The 21,669-nt window shown below is 38.9% G+C and overlaps 2 protein-coding genes across 2 annotated transcripts in view; one reads left to right on the plus strand and one right to left on the minus strand.

The window, feature by feature from the left end:
- The window catches only part of LOC134658510 (dual specificity tyrosine-phosphorylation-regulated kinase 2), a 208,626-nt gene extending 205,716 nt beyond the window's left edge, over positions 1 to 2,910 (minus strand). The window contains exon 1 of the mRNA XM_063514195.1: positions 1,601 to 2,910. Within this exon, the coding sequence (XP_063370265.1) occupies positions 1,601 to 2,383 (783 nt within the window). The 5' untranslated portion in view covers positions 2,384 to 2,910. The remainder of the gene's footprint in view (positions 1 to 1,600) is intronic.
- Positions 1 to 21,669, plus strand: part of LOC134658314 (protein lethal(2)essential for life-like) — a 224,229-nt gene that overhangs the window by 21,157 nt on the left and 181,403 nt on the right. The window lies entirely within an intron of this gene.

The raw sequence follows: 21,669 nt of genomic DNA on the forward strand, positions 1-21,669 counted from the left end.
GACATGGCATGGCAGAAATAGCTAACGTTGACTGCTTTCGATCTGACACGATATTGTACGCGGCAGACCTGTAATATACCCTTGCACTAAAAAAACTTGTAACTTTGACTATGACCTTTTCGAATCGCAACATTCGCAATGGACTTTTTAAAAATGTAATAGGCCCGCCGCGCGTCCGATAAAACCTGATGAGTCGTTTAAAAAATAAAATGCTCCGGCGTTTATCTCACGGCCAAAGCCTCAAATGTAGAGTGCATTGCACCTAACACGGTTCGCATATTTTATTACATATTATCCTTACTTTATGTTGTTGTATGTCCAAATAGTCAATTCAAAACTGGTATTTTTAAAATGTACCGTTATTGCGAAAGAGCTAAGTAGCGCGGTTAGTCACAGTGGTAATATTATTCTTAATTAAGATATTACATTTTACAAAGGCACACGTAAAGCAAGCACGTTATGAAACCAAAGACTATTAAGGTATTCGAGATAACTTTTTAAGAATCACAGATAAACCTAAAAGCAGTTTCATCTCAGACCATAGACAAGTGTTAACCTAGACAATGAGAGAGAAAATCCAAGTATAGTTAAGTGGCGTGTCAAGTCCCGTTAGACGCATGCGCATAGCCACAAACAGTACCCAATGAAGCATTTTATCTTATCGGCTGAAACCTGTTGCATAGAATCACACAGCGATCTAGGTCTCACCTGAATAAACATGATATCCACGTTATTATAAATCTAACAGCTACGCAAGCCACGTATAATACGTGCGTTCATGTAGGTACATATTGACAATTTGCTTTTTATACGTCATTTTATTTTGCAATCAATTAACGTCATTTAACTATGTCATCGCGGTGAACAAAATTGCTGTGAAATTGCAAATGAAAATAAATAATAATTTGACGTCACCTACTCCGTGTTAATTTTTGGTGGATTTTGCCACCTTAAACTGGCAATTACGAAAAATAAATTTATAGTTTCAGGTCTCATCATAGTTGAGGTCAAGAGTTTTTGTTCACAAAATTACCTGGTGAACGTCAAGGCTCGAGTTTTTGCGTTCATTTCGTTGAATGCAGCAACAATGACATTGGGTCGCGTTTCATTTGTTAAACTTTGTTTTTAAACGTCTACGCGGATGTGTTGACGTAAATAGCATCACGTCACATGGGGAGAGACCGAGTTACCGAATGTATCGGGCCGTTTGAAAATAGAACGCAGAGTTCGGGCGACTCGACCGTTCAGATAACGTTTATCGGCCCATCGCGGCAATAAGATACGTAATAAAAGCTTATCACAATGCGGACACGTTTCTCCGAATGTAACTAAAGTATACGCAAATGTTATTGAATGTAATCTGAGTTACGAAGTCTCTGTTTCATCTCGTCGTTCGTAACGGTTATAGGTTATGTTATGTGATGTCGGGCGGTCGGGTGTGGCGTGCGGCCAGCTGATCGCGATCGCACGCACCCTAAATGCAGGAGTTCATAAAATAAAGCGTATTGATTTAGGCCGTAGGGACGTAGGCGGACCCTCGGACCCATAAAAATGTTGCAAAAAGAAAACAATGTTGTCTATTGTTTTGATGTTTACTAACCTTGATTCCGGAGCGTCCCTGTTGCTTCAGCAGAACGTTCTCGGGCTTCATGTCGCAGTGTATGATCCTGTTCTTGTTTAGAGCATGAAGACACTGCAGGAGACTGTGCGAAAACTTGCGGACAAGCTGCAAGGAGAAACCTTGGAACTTGTTTTTTCGTATCAACTCGTATAAGTTTATCGAGAGCAGCTCGAATGTGATGCAAGTGTGGTTGCGGAAGGTGAAGGAGTCGAACATATGGATAACGTTCATTGTGTTGTCTTTATCTTGTTCTCTGAGGTGCTCCAGTATGCGAATCTCCTCCTGAGCCTGTCTGTGGAAGCGTTTCTCGTTGCGCACCATCTTCAGCGCGCAGTTCTCTCTCTTCTTGTGATCGTACGCCTTCATCACCTGGCCGAAGCTGCCCTTCCCGATCACCTTCAACACCTCGTACCGGTACGCGATGTGATCGTGCGGGATGTGTATGTAAGAGCCCTGTTCGTTGTCGTATTCACAATTGTTCGGGAAGCCTACCAGTCCCGGGCGCTTCTTCGCATTGGCGCCTATGAAGTACACTTGGGGGTAATCGAATATCTCGCGGTGTTCGTAAGGGGTCAGTTTGTTCATGTAGAGTTTCATGACCTGTTCGGGGCTGGCTGCTGCCGCCGGCGGCCGCTTGTCGGGCGGCTGCGCGGCGGCAGCGGGCGGCGCCGGCGGCCCGGGCTCCAGCGGCGGCAGCGCCCCGTCGCGCAGCAGCGCCCGCCCGAACGCGTGCGCGCTCCCCAGAGGCATGTCACCGGTCATGGCCGCGCGGGTCCCGCCACCGCCGCCTCCGCCTCCGCGCTCGCTCGCCGTGGCCGGGCCGAGCCGCTCGCTGCACGCGCACGCACCACGCACACTGCACTTCACTGCACTTGCACCGCCACAGCTTGCACTCGACGACGGCGCCACTCCGGCACTCTGTACCACATCTCACATACACCGAGAGGAGCGAGACCCGCACTTCCACTTATGAGGGCACATTCCGTCTCGGATACGATACGATGGAGCCGCGGCCGCTGACTATACCGTGCGACACGAACGTGAAACGCAAACAAAGACCCCTTGCGGCTTGCAGGCCGACCCGACGACAGAACCAGAGAGAAAATAGAAACTGGTCGGTAGAGTCATTGAACCGTTCGGCCGCACGGAGCTCATGAGAGCGAGTGAGACGGAAAGCTTTGCGCTTTCTCAATGTTGTGCTAGATGGCGCTGCGAACTCAATCAGTGGAGTTTATAGTATTATTCGAGACCCAATGTTTTTTTTTTTCAGTGAACTATGGAATATTGTATTCTGCCACGGTGATTTCTACTTTGCCGAACAAATTATATCTTTACACACTAAAATTATAGAATTGTTCTAGAAACATAGTTTATTTTTTATTTCATTAAAAAGAATATTCAAGTATGTTTTCATACTTGCCTATGATACTAAAATAATTAGGCTGAAATCTTAAAGTATAGACAGCGTTACAAGTTTCTCATTCTTAAAGTTTATAATTCTTTCAATTTAATATACCTAAACCTCTTTTTAAACGAACATAAAAAATCGAATTTACCCATTTTATCTTTTTGACAGCTGATTCATTTGTATAGTGAATGGGAGAATTAATTCGGGTCTCGCTTAATACTGTAGTTGTCTATGGTGAATTGTCATTGAACGCCATCTACCGATCGACAGAAAACTGACAGTCGACCGACCGACCGACAGCAGACAGCGGAAGAATTTCATCCAGCCACTACCAGCCCGCACACGTCTTTTCTTTTCTATTCAATTGTTTTCTGTCGCAAAATACAATCGTAATTTCACGCAGCAGTGATTTCACCAAACTCAATCAAAACATGTGTTAAAACTGGACAGTGTAATAAAGTGTACAAGAGTTCGCGGTTTAAAAAACGTAAGTGAAGGTGTTTCTATATTTGAACGTTCATTTATTACGATTTCTTTTTTTATCTTGTGTTGTATTGCATTGATTATAAAGCAAAAGCTGGCCAATTCGCATTTGCCAAGTGTTTTTCGTTCCGGCCGGATGTTTTATCGATGACTGACAATGACAGTCAGTGGTCAAGTTCGATATTCGTATAATAACTAGAACTTTGAGAACGTTCCATTGTTTTCGTTAAGTCGAAGTTATTTAGTACGTGATAACTTTACTCGTAACACGCTAAATACCTACGTCACGCATCGTTCGTGAACATATCAAGGTAATAAGGGCTAATTGCATGTATCAGTGCGCTACTACTTCCTTGTTTAGCACAACACAATGCCTGTGCATGATTTACGTGCCATTGGCTGTACGCCAATACAACAACAATGACTGCATAATGCGCTTATCAAGTACCTAGTATGAGAAATGAGATAAATTGACATTTTATCCTTTGTTTATTAGTTTAGTAAGCTGAGTCATACGGTCAGGAGGCAATGAAATCTCGGCATAAATGGTCTGACTCATACAACTGGTCTACCTACTCTAGAGTGTTATACCCAGTTAATGGACTTTGAGGAATGTTTACTAACAAAGCATTAGTAACACTCATTATAGGTGTCATAGTAAATTTAAACCTATGAATTTAAAAGTGCTATTGGAAAATACTAGTTTTGTTGAACAATTACTGAGTTAATAATACAGCCCATGTAGTGAAAAAGCCTCTAAACTTTATTGAATGTCTTTAACGCAATCAATCCATAACCATACCCAGTGAGATAATAGACAACAGTTTTTATGGTTCGGGCTTTGGTTTATCAGACGTGAACATTTAATTTTGATATTCAAAAGCATCCGAATATGTTTTTTGTCAAAAGTTAAGTTTTGATACCACACTTTTATCACTGACTGCACTCTAATAGTCGTTGAGACAATTCTAACAAGCCCTAAGGCCACCTCCAGTCTAAATCAGATCAGCTAGATGGTACAGTCACCGGCAATATTATGTTACTCTTTGAAAGCCGCAAAAATATGTGACACACACTTATTGATATTTTTGCGGCCTTCATTGTGTAACATATTATTGCTGGTGACTGTACCTGTTGCAAACTATGATATTGCATTGTCACCTAACTTACAGTGTTACTTTAAAAATGTCAGTAGCAGGAGCAAATTACAGTTCTCGCATAGGATGTCTCAAATAACCAGTTACGGATAATATGCATTCTACATAATAATAGTATCTACATTTACAGCAACTTGCAAAACCTGATTTGCTATTCTTATTGATCTCACAAGTTTTAATTTAATGGACATGGAAAATTGGATATTATAAGATATTCATAATTTTTACAACATTATATAAATATAGATGAAAAATGTCTCAACTTGGGTTAATTATTTGCTTAGGCTTTCTTCAAAATATAACTTTCATGGATGTTATTCAATTCAATTCAATTTGTTATACATATATGGGGGTTTTCGGGGGCGAAAAATCGATCTAACTAGGTCTTATCTCTGGGAAAACGTGCATTTTTGAGTATTTTTGTTTTCTGAGCAAACCTGGGTCTTCCTAGATATAATACTTTTGTTACAATATTCTAAAGCACAACCATCCAGGTTTCCATGGTTTCCTAGTTACAGTGTGGGCAGGATTATTAAAAGTCCAAATAAAACAGACCATTTTGGTGCCAAGAGAATGTCCACTAGTAATTTTTGTAATAAAAATATTTTTAAAGACGTTTTTGTTGATGGCAACCATAATTACCGTGCTTGCTAGAATATAATTAGGTACCTCGGTATAATAGCAGACATGCTATTAAACTAGACATACATACAATTAGTAAACAATACAGGAGCATTATGTGTATAATAATGTTATCATAACTTCCTCAAAGGATTCCTGATAGTAATGCGACATTGTTTGAATGCATCATGATTTATATTGTTATAAAATTAATGGTGCTATGCATGCAATAATGCAATATAATAAAATGTTTAGAGCTTTCCCCATTTCCAAGTGGTGGTGGATGGGTGTTGTGGGTTCAAATCCTGGCTTGTGCATTTTGGCTAGTATTATAAACAATTTTTTTTGCTAGTTACTTTATTCGTACTGTAGGGCTATGACACTCACTAGCCAGACAGATAGGCTACATTCGAGAGATCTCACTAAAGCAGAGCTATACTTTTGCTTTTGAATTTGGAACTTTCTTTTACATATTTCAAGAAAAATTCAAAACTCAAATGGAATTTGTACCTACTTGTATAAATGTACAAGTACGGGACCTTTACGAGGCAATAGTCTCAAAAAAATTCACTATTTGTTGTTTCTCAAAATGATCAAAGTTCTCCAAAAATTTGGTTCAGTCTACCTTGATATTTTTTCCAATCTATTATGAAGCCGTTCCGTTATCATTTTCTGCGAACCGAAGGTATTTTGATATGCATCAACACGTTTGTTTATTATCTTTTTCTTATCAATTTTAGAAATTGACTGTACGAAGCAAGTGCAAAGTTAGACATCATTAAAAATCGCCAGAAAATAATCTGTTTTTTTCTCACGAATGATCAATTTTACTAATAGACTAGCTTTTGCCCGCGGCTTCGCACGCGCAGGAGTTTTTTTAAATTTTGGACCCCCATTTCACCCCTTTAGGGGATGAATTTTGAAAAATCCTTTCTTAGTGGACCCCTAGACCTTATAAGGAACCTACTTGCCAAATTTGGACTTTCTAGTCCCAGCGGTTTGGGCTGGGCGTTGATTTAAGTCAGTCAGTCAGGTCTTTCACGTTTATATATATAGATTTGAATTTCGCGCCTTTTTTTTACTGACATTATTTGCTTGATCAGCTATATTAAACAAACTGCAGTGATTGAATGAATCAATGATTCATTCAATCATCAAATGTTGAGTCGCTTTTTTGACTTTGTCACATCCCTTAAGCTGGCCACACACACTAGGTTTTGCGTGTTGGTTTTGCTTGTGCAAGCAAAACCAACAGGCACGACCGAGTTCCATAGGGCACACACACGTAACGACAAACCTGCACAAACTCTCAGTTCAAACCATCATAGCGGTCGTTGACGTCGACGCAATAGCGCTATTAGGTTTATATTTCGTCAGCCATACACGCATACAAACCATGAATCCACTCCACACTTAAAAAATAATAAAACTGGCCAAGTGCGAGTGGGACTCGCGCACGAAGGGTACCGTACCATTATCTATAAAAACGGAAAAAAAATCATGGGAGCCCCGCCCCACTCCGACTCGCACTTGGCCGGTTTTTTAGTATTTGTTGTACTAGAGCAGCCATTCTCAAAGTGTGTTCCGCGGAACCCTAGGGTTCCGCGACACCCCTGCAGGGGTTCCGCAAGAATTTAGAATAATAAAATAAGCATAATTATTATGCTTATTAATAAAAAAATACACTTCTAAAAATTATTGTTTTATTGTAGGGTTCCATCAAGTATTTCGCTTTCCAAAAGGGTTCCGTCAAAAAAAAAGATTGAGAACCGCTGTACTAGAGGCAACAGAAATAGATCATCTGTGAACATTTCAACAGTCTAACTAGCATAGTTCATGAGATACAGCCTAGTGACAGACGGACGGACGGACAGTGGAGTCTTAGTAATAGGGTCCCGTTTTACCCTTTGGTTACGGAACCCTAAAAAATCTACTAAAAATCCTCTACAATTGCATTTTGTTTGCGAGACGACAGTGTTGCACAGTGACTTGCGACCTATCCCCTCGGCAATCACTGGATAACTGAAGCCTATCAAGCCTGCCAGCCACACACGTTCAGTTATGCCTGCGCAAGCGAAGTGCGCAAGCACAACCGACAGGCAAAAAATATAAATTTTGATATTTTCAATTTTGCTTGCGCAGGCAAGGAGTTTGCTTGCGCAGGCAAGGAGTCATGTCATACACACGTTCAGTTATGCCTGCACAAGTCAACTGTGCAGGCATAACCATCGGTTATAACCTAGTGTGTGTGGCCGGCTTTAAGACCGATTCGTCCCCGTACCACTGTATTCATGTTTACATTTTTCTGTCGTTTATGTATCGCAACGGTTTTTTCTTTAAATGGAGATTGTACTTCAATATACATTTAATAGTTAGTATAAATACTTATTTATGATAGGAAACGCAATCTTGTTGCGAATTTGAGCTATCAGATCACCTTTTACACGATAATACTGAACAAGTCACCATTTTTTAAGAGAAACGTCTCGCGACACGGAACGATGCAAAATGGCGGTGAAGCGACTTCAAGTAGTTTTATATAACGTGTTTGAACAGTTGACCAATGTACTTTGCCGGAGGGGGTCGCCCGTGTATCACATCTCCTTAGGCTATATACTCAAAGCGTTCCCCGGACGAATGGCAATGTTTGCCGAAGCCGTGAAAAATCAATCTGAATAATATAACTCAAAAATAAATTTATAACAATTAAATACAAATTATTAACACGATAATCATACGATAATACTAATTTGATTGATATTATTGATAAGTCCTCGGAGGATAAGTCATATATGGCATAAGTCACTCGTATGGGCATAGACTAAGGTTGAGGTTGACATCACTTTTTATTTTACTTCGTGTAATAAAACGCCGTAATAACTGTATACCAACATGACAAACAAAATCATTTGGTATGTCTGTAGCACCACATCAAATAATGTTGTCTGTAGCACCACCGAAACGAAACCAACCGAGAGTTGCCGAAAATGGCCAATCATCGTAAAATGAAGATTTTTATGAAAATTTCTTTTGCTTATTGTAAATTAAATACGCATCGAAAGCGATAGTTTTTATGCTCTAGTTCTATTCTCATATTTAGATAATAGATTTAAACAGTTTTTTCTTATCATACGTGCGTCGTATTCGAGAAACGTGTCAAAAACTTTTTTAGAAATTTGTAAGGCGCCATCTCGCTTCTTCCCTCGTTTTTTATCCCGTTCTGGTTTTTCAATTTTATATATATAGATAGATAGTTAGCGACGTGATTTGGCCGTAAAAAGATAACACGTTAGCTTGCAAATTTAAAACTACCAGGCCTAGCTATAAACGAATCACTGCAGTGACACTGCTATATTATCTGTCTCCCGTCAAACTAAATTATACTCTCTATACACCAACTGCCCATTATTACAGCATGATACCAGCTCCAAATTACTATGTAGGATCTATTTATAAATTCATCATGGGTGGTCTTGGATTTAGGCAGACTATCGCGGGAATATTGACTGAATCCCGGCTCTCCAAACAAGTTTCGGGCTTTTGAGGCTAATAATTTATTCATCCAGTACTGCGGTCTGCAGGCAGCTTAGTTTAAGCAGGAAACTGCTGTGAGCCGGTCTAACGAATTTTCAATTTTGATATTCCGATCTCGACCATTTCTTCAGCAGAAAATTGAATATCTACATAATCTCGTTATTCTTTCAAACGTCCGACAGTCACATTAAAAACGAAAATTTTGATAAACGCGATAGTTATTCTGTCTTACGTTAGCTCAACCAAACTAACAATCCTCTTTGAAAAAGGACTTTACTCTTTAATATTAGCTATTCCCGTTAAATATATGATGATGCATTGGAAAGGCGGGGTAATTTTGGAAATAGCAACAGTTAGCAAGATGCCTTGGTAAGCGTTGCATTTTGCATTAGCGTAGGTGTTGCTAAAGTATAGCGCTTTTGGTATTAGTTATAGATAAGTACCATTTTCAAAATGACCCCGCTTTCGAAGTTATCCCTGGTTACCCCAATGGATCTTTACCTATTTCTGTATATGTAGCGTGGAATGACATGATTCACGGGGATTAATAAAAGTCCATGGTACACTGTTAACTGACTAATATGTCTATACTGTTAACCAACAATTCGTAAACTTTGTTAAGACATAAGGGCCGATACAGACAGATTGCAATCCGGGTGCAATTTGTATATACCTACGTACAAGTTGTACTCGGGTTGCAGTCCTTCTGTACCGGCCATAAGATCCACCGATTTACAATGCAGAGTTTTGCTGTTAGTACTTAAACACTTCGGACTCCATCCTTCGATTCCGAGTCTTAATATCGACGACGATAGAACTAATCTATACATAATTAGAGCCTCATTTACACTTCACCCTATTATCGACGCCGCCTGAACGAATCAAACGGATTGACACGCCACTAATGTGATATATCACGAAAGACCTGAATACCTAATCTGCAAATCGATACCGGTATCGATTCCAACTGACATTGTCCATTTGATTCGCGGTATCGAATGAGCTGCATAACTAGGTTATGTGACGTACATTATTTTTCACTACTGCTACAGAATTATTTTCCACTATGTTCTGCTCGCGACTTTGTCTGCGTAGCATGATGATTTCCGTGATAAAAACTATCCTATGTCCTTTCCCGGGCGGGATACGTTAGACGCATACCTACGAAATATAGGCATATTACCTATATATCTAAGGAGGTATATAACTAGTAGGGATTTCTCAAATTAAATCTTGAATGATACCCATATTCACTCCACAATCATAAAATTAAAGCTATTAGTACCTAATTATCGTACATCGCACCCAGACGTTTCAGTCATAATTTAAAAATCACAATTAGGTATTTGTTAAAGAATGAAAAGGTATTTTTGGTACGAGCCAGGATTTAAATTTGCGGGTTGAAAATTGAATGTCATATCCACTCGGCCACCACAGCTTCTTCAAAAGGAGAATATTTCTTCCATTCACTGCTGAATATTTTATAAAACAACGTTGTTCTGTTACGTAACTCTTTAATTGTTCTTCGTTCCCACGCCGAAGGCTTAGATTAGAACGGATCTACAAGCAGTAGGTATTTAGAGTAATTTATAGGCTATGAATACTTTGGTAATTAAAAACAATAAATTGTAGTCAAATTGTAACAGTGACAGTGATGGAGTGTCTTACAAAAGGATTTTCTGAATTTCTTACTTAAAAGTGAAATTTAGAAGAGCAAAGTATACCTATCCGTTAGGGTGGAATCCACATTTAGGCAAAAAACAAAATTGTCTTCTGCATCTGTAGGCTCTCTAATGGGTTCACCTTAAAATCTAAATTAAATCAATCGGGCTGATACGTCAAATTATATCAGTTCTTTCCGTCTTGTCACCTATTCAAAATTTGAATTAATTTCTAAAAGTGCTTTTCATACAAAGTTCTAATTAGAAGCGTAAAACATGTCAGGATTTGACATGATACAGGATTCCATTCCATTTTTACGGATGGATGCATAAAAAAATTCTAGTGAATCCATTTCTCTTTACCATGATAATGGTTTTCCTTTCAGACACTACAGACAGCTGAAAAAATAAAAACATTTGAACCCTAATAAGTGCCCTGTCACTATAGTCAATTTATAATTCTCTCTTGACATAAAACTAAACGTACCACTATTAATATCCATTAGTCCCACCTGCAAATTCTGAACTTAATATTTCACCGGCAACATATTTTTCAAAAGCAACCTTATGACTTTCGCTTAAGACACATTTTTCATGTTTCAAGTTAGACCTAATTAATGAGGTAGGCTTCACATAACCGGTCTGGACAGGATAAGGGTTATTTCCTGGCACTTGAGTTGGCAGCTTAACAGTTACTTGGTTCAGTAATGCTGGCATATACAATAGCAATCTTCTTCTGAAGATTATAATTTTACAGCATGGAGTATATGAAGCGAAGTCAGTTGGGACAAGTAAGAATACAGTTACACCGTCTACACCTTATAAAACAGTCCCCCGCCGCGTCTGTCTCTCTGTATGTCTGTTTGTTCGCGATAAACTCAAAAATTACTGAACGGATTTTTATGTGGTTTTCACCTAACCATAGAGTGATTCTTGAGGAAGGTTTTGTGTAACCCGTGCGAAGCCGCCGGGTCACTAGTAATATTATATTAATAATCTATTATTATTTCAGTTTAGGGACAGTGCAGATTTAAGTATAACCAGTTTAGAGTCTAGCTAGCATATTGACAAGACAGTTCAGATCCATTGTTTTTGTTTTAAAAGACCTCTAATCCTTCTCGGAATAAAATTCTGAGATCAGAAAACGAGGTTGGCTTTTTTGCGCCCCAAAAACCACTACATCGTTTTAGCAGTTCAGGCAAGCATAACTCACAATTTAGTATTAGCGTTCAACATTGCGTGACTAGGTTGCCTAGAGACTAATCGTTCCCCATTCATCACTTTCATCAATTTCGGTGAATTAGATGATATACCGTCTGGCCATTGAACTTTACGCGGAAGCACCAAGTTTCTTTTATGAGAGAGGAAAGTGATATGGATGGCTAAATTGGCTATTTTCTAGACACGTCATTTTCGAAGTTTCGATCCCTAAGCCCTAAGAACTTTGGTCTGTGTATGTTGAACTTCTATAACTTTGGCACGCTTTACAACTCTAAGTAGAAAGATTTTATAAGTATATATGTAGGTTTAGCAATATAGTTTATATTCATAATGATATAGTCCTGACACTGCACCTACTTAATCTTTCTGGTTTTACCCATTGGTTGACTGGTAGAGAATGCCTTAAGGCATTAAGTCCGCCATTTGTACCTTCATGTATTGTGCAATAAAGATTAAAATAAATAAATAAATTTTAAGATATGAATTGATTAAAATTGTATTATGCAGCCACGTATTTTGAGTTTTTTTAGAGTTGCAGACGGACGCGGCCTGCATACGCATCTGCACCCCTAGCACATAATGGATAGACTAGCCGTCTCCCTTTTATTAACATAGAAAAAGACGGGTAGTCTATGAGTCTATCTCGCCGCGAGATACTGTTGTCGCGCCAATCATGTGCTAGCCCGGCTGGTGTGATCTGGCGTTTAGTTGCAGAAGTAAAATATACTGCAACAATTTTGTGATCTATCGTTTAATAAATCTATATATAATTATACTGTACGCACTGAAGTAGTGAATCAGCGGCATATCAAGTCTAACAAATTACGCGTTTATTATATTCTCACAAGACATATTATGAGGAGTCACGTCCTCGACAATTCACACGTAACATTCACGCTTTGATGGATATAATACGTTTTAGGCTAATGCCTTTAGTGCCAGTTCGTAATTAGCTTAGTGCTACGATCACGTTGCATGTGTACGAGTATGCCTGTCTACAGATATTCAAGCAAGTCCCATTTGGTAACCCAAATTTAATTAAACAAATTTCCAATCCCAGATGTCAAAAGAGACAACCCAAAACAAAGTAGCTTGACGCAGAAGAGTGAGGAGGCCCGACCCCAAATAAAGGGAACAGGGAAAGAAGAAGAAGAAATTGCAGCTTTCTAACACTAGCGATCACAGAGCAAAACCTCAGACAGGCAGACAGACAGACGGACGGACATGGCGAAACTACATATAAGGGTTCCTAGTTGACTACGGAATACCCTAAAAAATTTAAGAATTCATACTGGCCTACCTATGTTCGATCTACAGCTCGGGTGTAATTTTATTGCATGCAAACTTAATATACATACCTATAAATAAAACATAATTAAATAACTAACCTGTAAAATTTAAAAACTAAATCTAAAAATAAAGAAAACTAATCTTAAAATAAATAACTAAAAACTATTCCCCTGCGGCATGGTGCCGTAGATGCTGGCAGCATTTCCTCGCTGTATCGCAATCCTTATTCTTTGTGCGAGGAAGCTGCCAGCTCTACGATCACCAGTGGCGTCTGCTATTCATTTGGATAATTCCTTAAATCGGGTTGTACATTGACATAGTAGATCGATAAGATAACCCCGATATTCGATAAGTCAACAATCATTACCAAGTATTTAGGCGGCGTCGATACGCGATAACATTGTGACTATTGTGTTACGCTCTCTAATTCCGTTCAACATGGCTTTTGATGCTTAGACTAAAATACCATGGTAAGGTTATCGTCAACGTGGATATCAGTGGAATAATAAATATTATAGGATTAACAAACGAATTGTAAACAATTTCCTGGTATAATAATGAGGTACGCGCCGCTTTTGTATATAAAACGCTTACGCTCACGCCCCGCCTGGAAAACGCGCCTGTGTGATGGAACCTTAATTCAAAATTCGAAGTATGTAAGGCGTATTGTCATCGAGAAACCCTGTGCTGTAATCTCCGCAATCATCATTTTCTAACAAAAAAAGGGATTAAGATCCGAATCTGCAAACCAGACGTATTAAACCAGGTGTACTCGTATCGTACATTTAATTATTCAAATATGACAGGCATATTGTCCGACTAATTGGTTAATACTGGCCGTTCTAATTGAATCAGCTGCAGCTGCGAGATTATATTGATCCCGGAACTTTGGCCGGATACCACAATTAGAGCTAATGTACCAATGTCACAGAATAAGTAATAGTATTATCATACAGAACGGCCACGTATCGCCCCGCCTCGACTCGCATTACCTCGCCTCGCGACCATCCCGCGACATGAATCTGGCGGACTTCTGGCGTGCTCTCAGTACAGCGACTTACCCACACATACACATACACAATGACGCGTGTACAGACGTGTCGCGCACACATATAAACGCAAATGATTTTTGATGTATGGCGTGTCCGCCCTGTGCCAATGTTCAGGTCGTTAGGGTTTAGGCGAAAGTTGGCCTTTAATGTAAACGAACATTTCTGTCTACAGTCTACACAGTAGCACTTTCTTAGGACCCGATTTATCGAGATTTTAAGACATTTTGCCTGTGAATAATAAGACAAGACCTTGAATGAAAAGTAAACCTAAATTGTAACATGCCTGGATCATTTCATCGTGCCATCGTGCTTAAGTTTATCCTACTGTCAGACTCCCTTGCTAGTACTAGGTAACTACCTATTTAATTTTGTTTTTAAAGAGTATAATTTAGCTCATCTTTTAAGTATAATATCTGAGATGTGTAATCACTAAACTATTAAACTATCGTTGGCATGGAGGGCAGGAGGCCTTTGCCGACAGGCACACTGAACTAAGAGACTTCATATAAATATTCAAAACTAAAATTACTACTAAAATCAACAAATATGTTCAGAACAAAGGGCTATATAATAATAAAAAAAATCGTTGGCATATTATTGCCTGCAGAAGACAGAAAAACAGTGATCTTAGTAAGGGTGTTATTTTAAAGCTGATAGCCAGATTTAGGTCTGCTTAAGTCATCCAGACCCTTGACTGGATACTGCAAGTAGCGCTAACGCTTTATTTAATATAATTGTTGGTTTAGGACCGACCCGACCAGTCCAGTTAAGTCAAGCTGTGGTTATAATACTAAATGTTAATTATTTATTATTATTATTTATTATTCAGAGCTCACTGTGTCCCACTGCTGGGCAAAGGCCTCCCCCCTCTTCCTCCACTCGTCTCTATTTAGTGCAATATCTGGCCAGCCTCTCAAGAAGGAGTCCAAGTTATCCCGCCATCGCCGACGAGGCCGAGAATGTTAGTTAATTATAAGATATACCTAGACTCAACAACTAAATTAATTTAAACTAAAAGTTATACAATAGTATTAAATGGATTACAAAACTATGTACATATCATAGAGAAATATAGTAAGACAAGAGTGCTCACTCCATACATTAGTTCAGACTATTAATTTCAGTGCCTACATCTAGCATCGAGTAGCCGAACTATCAGTACTGCTACTTGACAATAGATGTAGCTCCTACCGGAAAGTCTTATCTCAACAGCATAAGACTTTCCGGTCGGTGCTACATCTATTGTCAAGTAGCAGTACTGGTAGTTCCGCTACTCGATGCTAGATGCTAATAGTCTTTTTGATACTAAAACTGATGTATGGAGTGAGCACTCTATGTATTTTTTTCTCTATGGTACATATGTATTATTATTTGCATGAATAAAACTCATGTAACCTCAAGAGCTGACATTATACTTATGTACGAAGGCCGCTTTATGTAAAACACACGCGTACCTACTCTAGTATTTTTAGTGACTAGATATCGATTCTAACTCCAAAGGAAACACTATACACACTTAAATAGGAACTTAATACCCTTGAACGAAAATGGGCCATTCTTGGCCTAGATTTAACATTTAACTAACCCCCAAATTTCCAAGTAAACGTACGTTTATTTTATAACCAATTTATTTTGAATTGGATCGTAAAAGCTCAAATCTAAGTTAAATGCGGATATACTAACCTTCAGGTTGAGTTACTGTAAGAATTAAGCCAAATCCGGCTTGTGAAATATAGTGGTATGGTAATCTAATGTCATTTTTGAAATGGGTACTTGAGATCACGTACCGGCAGAGAAAGTAAAGATGTGGATAATATGAGTCTAAATTGCTTTTTGTTGAACGTGTGGTGCAGTCAGACGAAGTTTCACATTGTAGTCGGATCCGACTGTCGAGTCTTTAAGACTGCGTTTTTTTTTATCCTTAACACGTCTTGTCTTATTAAAAAAGTCTAAAAGCGGAAGGATGGGCTGCTAAGCAACAGCTGAGGAGAACATTTATATATACAATTTCTACTCGCTCTAATTTATAATTAAAAAAAAACGATTACCAGATATATGTAGACAAAAACTTAAATAATAAATGTTACTTGACATAGATAAATGTTACATATTTCAGAATCATCATCTTCCTCGCGTTGTCCCGGCATTTTGCCACGGCTCATGGGAGCCTGGGGTCCGCTTGGCAGCTAATCCCAGGAATTGGCGTAGGCACTAGTTTTTACGAAAGCGACTGCCATCTGACCTTCCAACCCAGAGGGTAAACTAGAATTATTAGTTATTTCAGAATGTATGTTTTAAAATGAGAGAGTAAAACTTCTATTGTAACTCGGCGGCTAAGTTCGTGTGACAATTTCTAAACTTTCGCAGCGCACCGCCCTATGCAAGTCAACATTTTATATACTTACGAGCAGGGATGTTACGGATGCCGATATTTTGACATCCGCGGATGCGGATTTTTAAAGGCTCACATCCGCGGATGCGGATGCGGATGTCAAGATAGGTACATAAAAAACGTCAAATATTACATTTTAGTAATTTTTATTTCATAAACCCGGCCAAGTGCGAGTGCGACTCGCGTTCCAAGGGTTCCGTACATTAAGTTCCACTCACGCTTGACTGCTAATTTCTAATAGGTTTTTTTGGCTAATTACTAAATTACCTAGCAGTCTAGCACTTACGCTGATGCTAAGACGTTCCTGTACCGACCTGTTCCACATCCGCATCCGCATTAAATCCGCATCGATTTTATGCGGATGCGGATGCAGATGCGAATGTTGAAAATAATGCGGAAGTTCCGCGGTTGCGGATGCGGATATTCGCAACATCCCTGCTTACGAGTACTACTTAATGCGAAATTGCTCATTGTACACACTTATTAAAGCTTCTCAAACTAACTTCATTATTTAAACCAAGTACGCTCAAATGAAATGAATCAAGATACAATCAGTGTGCAGTGCATAACCGTGCAGCTGCATTTATGAGCGAGCAACACGATCGCTTGATATCCAGGGTTTTGTTCTAATCGCTCTCAGAACATAAACGAGTCGAAGTTTCAGGTTATCCAGTATCAGTGTTTTATTAATAGGCAGTTAATTCGTACGGGTCACGAGGTCACGTTAGGCTGGTTGGTTTGAGAACCCGATTCGCTTGCATTTTGGGAATACGCCAGGTGTGATTGTAATGCAATCCGTTATGTACCATTGTTGATATATGATTATATTGTTGTTTGGACGGTTCTGGCCTCGAATGTCCAATTCCTTAAATGTCCATTTTCCTCGAATGTCTAATTTCCCGAATGTCCATTTGCTCGAAGGTCCAATTCCCGGAATGTCCATTTGCTCGAAGGTCCAATTCCCGGAATGTCCATTTGCTCGCAGGTCCAATTCCTTAAATGTCCATTTTCTTCGAATGTCTAATTCCCGAATGTCCGTTTATCGAATGTCCAATTCCCTGAATGTCCATATCACCATGGAAATAGATCTACGGCTACAACAACGGGTACTGGGTTTCACGGAGTCGGATCGGACGTAGTGCGAAACTACTCTAACGGTACCGTTTCAAAAATATACCTAGTATTGAATTTTATTCATTTGTGTACCATTACCAACGGATACCTTTTTAGTTGATACCTTTATTTTACTTACCGTAAAACGGGGTGAGTAGGTTTCGCGGGGAGAGGTGGGTTATGGATGGGGAGAGAAGGTTTGAGAGGGGGGTGAGAAGGGATTTTAAGGCTACTGCTACAAAAATAATGTATTCCAATTTAAAATGGAGCTATAGTAATACGCATAATAAAAAAACATCGATCCAACAATCTTCCAAAATCACCTTTGTGTGAAAACCCCTCTAACCCCAAATACGAGGCACTACGGGGTAAGGTGGGTTTTCCTCTTTATCGCCAAAGTTATGAAATGGAACTACCCAAAATAAAATAAAAACTAAAATACAAACGTCCGGAACACTTATTATATACTCCATTCAGTTTTCATATGTAAAAATAAAATGTTATCGAGGTTTGAATTTCAGTTTTGACCCTACTCACCCCATTTTACGGTACTTCACGGTCTTATGCGTTCATGGAAATGTACATTTACCACTCATTTAACTTACTTTTTATCTTACTGATCATTAGAATAGCGATAAGAATTGCATGTCGGGTACGACTCTTACCTATTAATATATGTAGGTATAACTATTATTAGTGCGTCTGCTTGATATGGGATCTATACACAGCAATATTTTCGTATCAGTTTGAGCCATGCCACAAAATAATGCGGCAGTAAGCTGCCCGGGCAGCTGGGCCCCACTTTTTTGGGCTGATTGTGTATCCTGTTCTCTTATTCTATATCAATGCTTTGAAAAAATGCATCTACTTATTATAAAAATTCAGAAAATATAGATAAAAGCCATGTTTTATTTTCGTAAAAAGATTTTATTTCTTAATTTTCTACAATTTCGTAAATAAACGGTTTTTAGTGTCACCTGAATAGTAGGCCAACAATATGTGGCGAATTTCGTAGGCAAACGGACTATTTGTTACTCTACTAGACGTCCAGCCAGGTTCTGATGTTTCATCACAGACGAAACGGTCAATTGGGTCATTAGACATACAAAGATTGGACGTACAGGGAATCAGTTATTAGACATTCGGGTAATTGGACGTACGAGGAGGAGGCATTCAAGGAATTGGACATACGGGGATTGGACGTTCAGGTAATTAGACATACAGGGATCGGACGTTCAGGTAATTAGACATACGGGGATTGGTCGTTCAAGGAATTGGACGCACGGGGACTGGACATTTGGAAAATTGGACATTCGAGGCCAGAACCGTTTGGACACCTATTCTGTTCATTCTGATATTCAAAGTCAGGTTACCAGATGTCATGAAATATTTTGACGATTTAAATTCATATTGCGTCTGTTTTAATTCTATTTAAAAAGAAAATGAAAATATGTATTTAACTGGCTTAAGCCAGTTTCCTTAAATATATCTTTGAATTTCTTTGCAATTTAAAGCACGCAGACATGACACTCGTGACAGCTACAGACAGTATTTATATCATTACGCTTCCACTAATGCAAGCTCGCAGTCCAAATGTAAAACCTCTCACATACGAACCTAATCATAGCATTTTTCTCTAACTAGGTCAATTACTGGCAGTGGAGCCATCCATTTTACGCGCTCATTATGCTAAGAGCATATGCCAGCCGTTTCGATGGCGAAAGTATAGTGCACTGGCCGTATTCCTATTGCTGAGAGCAGACTATACTATACTATCCGCAAACCAAAATGGCGACGACGATAAAATATATAGAAAACATAACCATAAATCTATCAGTACACCTACTAGGAGCATCATCAGATTTGCAGGGTCATACGAGTGGCTAGGATTAAAACAGATCTTTAAAAAAAAACTGGGCTTACAGTTCGAGTAAGTCACCATGCCACTTTCCCATATTCAAGTAAGTGGTATCTCAGTTTACTCTTGGTATTTATGGATTCCGGTACCAAGTTATACTAGACTAGAGACGAGCACAATATAAAATATGTTTGGATAAGGAGACTCGAAATAGATTGCGTGTGGTAATCACTAATCACTGGCCAATAATTACTTAATGCATGCGATGGCAAAGAGGACTTTAAAGTTAATAGCCCTAATTTCGTTATCTACTGCTCTAATAGCAGGCTGTGACATAAACACGCTTAGGGCTCTTTTATGGATCGTATTATAATATAAATACTGGCAGTAAAATTGCAGTTGCTGCTGTCTGTGTATTTATTGCCTTTTTTATGGGTTTGCCGGAAATCCAATCTGGTAAAAGTTAGGACTGTGCACAGTTACTCGATTTTTGAAGTGAAAACTTCTTTAGCGGCGCTGTGCACTTTTTGAGGTGGGGAAAAAATGTTAAACTCGCGAGAGATCACGTGACCGTAAGACGGACCTGTTACATGTAATGTTATTGAGTTTTTCTTTATTGATTTAATTGCCATCTAGTGAGTTTCGCTTTAACTGGTATTAATATAACTCGAGTACTAACAGTGATGTGCTTAGGGATTTCAAGTAATGCGACAAAATAACGCTAGATGGCGTTAACCTCAATTATACATAGTGCATTTTGCACTAGTCATTGACTTTTCACTTCTGCCGGCACTCCCTGAATGCAACCCGTTATTTTTTTTACTCGCAAGAGGTACTTATGTGAGGTAAAAGTTATAAAAATAAGTTGGTAAACTTTTACTTTTCCTTCATGTTAACTTCTAAAAGCGGGGCAATTTTGAAATGGCGATATCTACTTAACTAGAAGCACTTTCTACTGTAGCAACTGTAAGCAAAATCTTTCTAAGTGTTGTTAAAGTGTGAAGTACTTGTGGTTTTATAGATATTTGCCATTTTCAAAATTACCCCGCTACCAAAGTTACCCGAATGAACTTTATGTAATGTAATGAAACAGGCAGCGGTTGCCAGACATCATTTCAATTTTATATACTTGAAATCAATAAACGTAAAAAGACGCATAAAATTTGGTGACTAACTGTCGTAATGTCTCAGAGGGATATTCAAAATAGTCGCTCTGTTTTAGAATGCTGGGAAGCCATCAAGCCTTAAGCAATATAATATGCCTTAGATTAGTCAGACTTGGATATTAAGTCCATAAATTGATCAGGATATTCCGAGAAGTCGATCCTAAAACTCTTGTTATAGACTCATCCAGGTTTATCCGTCGTTCCCAGAAATATTTATTTGTTTGCATAACCTTTAAGTGAATAAATTTCTGGTCTTCCCCCTTGGATTAGGAATAGTTGAGAAATCGTAAACTATACTTTAATGGCAGTCTACACGCACACCACACAACCAGCCTTCGACGAACGACTTTTAATATTTCAGTGTGCATTCACTACGTTATATACATATATGTATGTACGTAAATGTTCAATATGTACTTTCAATTCTGTACTAGCACTACTAGCAGTCTGTGTTCTAACACTATCCTAAATTCGTTCTCACCGACCCACACACATCAATTGAGTCCATATCAGCAACCCTACTTCCTAACTTGACCGCTATCAGATAATTCGGCGTTGCCCTTGATTTGTCACAACTCCTGTCGGATCCGACCCGGATGTCATTTGGCTAAACGGCGAACGTACCTAATACTAACACCACTCTTAACCATTGGTAGACTTTATGCCGCTGTAATAGGGTCCATGAATAATCACTGAATTGTTTGCACGATGATACGCGACATGCCTCTATAATTACGCGTAATAAGGTCGTGTATGAATAAAAATTCGACGGTCGTGACTTTCTTTCCCGCTCGGAAACAAGAGAAATTTTTAAGGACCGCCATTATGACAAAGGCTTTCTGAATCTTCAAGGCATAGTTGTAAGGAAATATTCAATGTGGGCTTTGTAAGGATAAAACAAAAGGGACCGAAATAATGTTAAACGATTTATAACAAAGTTTCGTCCCTTTTGTTAGACATGTGGAGCAGTGACGTTCTTTAGGGAATGAGAAACAAGTTCTAACATTTTTTCAGTACGTTGTTATTAAACAGATTTGACCGGGTTTAAAAGTGATCATAAAAAAATGCAGTTTTGTAACGTAGGTTAAAAAA

The sequence above is a fragment of the Cydia amplana genome, chromosome 22 (assembly GCF_948474715.1).
Source record: "Cydia amplana chromosome 22, ilCydAmpl1.1, whole genome shotgun sequence".
NCBI lineage: Eukaryota > Metazoa > Arthropoda > Insecta > Lepidoptera > Tortricidae > Cydia > Cydia amplana.